This window comes from Onychostruthus taczanowskii, unplaced genomic scaffold (genome assembly GCF_017590055.1).
Source record: "Onychostruthus taczanowskii isolate IOZ18803 unplaced genomic scaffold, ASM1759005v1 scaffold6272, whole genome shotgun sequence".
Classification (NCBI taxonomy): domain Eukaryota; kingdom Metazoa; phylum Chordata; class Aves; order Passeriformes; family Passeridae; genus Onychostruthus; species Onychostruthus taczanowskii.
In genome coordinates, this window is record NW_024503982.1 from 1 (window position 1) to 481 (window position 481).

Sequence of the window (481 nt, forward strand, 5' to 3'; positions counted from 1 at the left end):
CGTTGCTGTGCCGCGCCTCCGGCTTCAATTTCGGGAGTTACGGAATGTTCTGGATCCGCCAGAGGCTCAGGAAGGACCTGGAATACGTCGCGAGTATCCGCTACAATGGTGGCACCACCCACTACGCGCCATCGTTCAAGGGCCGGGTGACGATCTCCAGGGACAACGGGCAGAGCTCGGTGACGCTGACCATGAACAGCCTCACGGACGAGGATTCCGGATCCTATTTCTGTGCCAGACGTTTCACCAGCGGCTGGTACATTAACACTGCTCCTGGCGGCGCCGGTTCCGGTGGCGATGCCGTGCCCCAAAGCCCAAACGCTGCGTCCCCAGCAGGGGCAGGAGGGGGATGGGGAGACCCCCGGGGGTCCCTGCAGCGAGTAAAGATTTGGAGATAGAATGTGGGAATATTGGCGTGTTTGTTGGTACAGCATCAAGGGTAGGTCTGCTACAGGCAGTGTCACTGTAATTAGCACCAGCA

The 481-nt window shown here is 59.3% G+C and overlaps 1 gene segment (V, D, J or C); it reads left to right on the plus strand.

Annotated features, from left to right (window-relative positions):
- Positions 1-8: 8 nt before the first annotated feature.
- Positions 9-439, plus strand: LOC121344213 (the record flags this gene model as incomplete). The annotated part of the segment is given in 2 exon segments: positions 9-260; positions 400-439. Coding segments are annotated over 2 exon segments (292 nt in total), but the record flags the coding sequence as incomplete, so codon positions are not given.
- Positions 440-481: the final 42 nt, after the last annotated feature.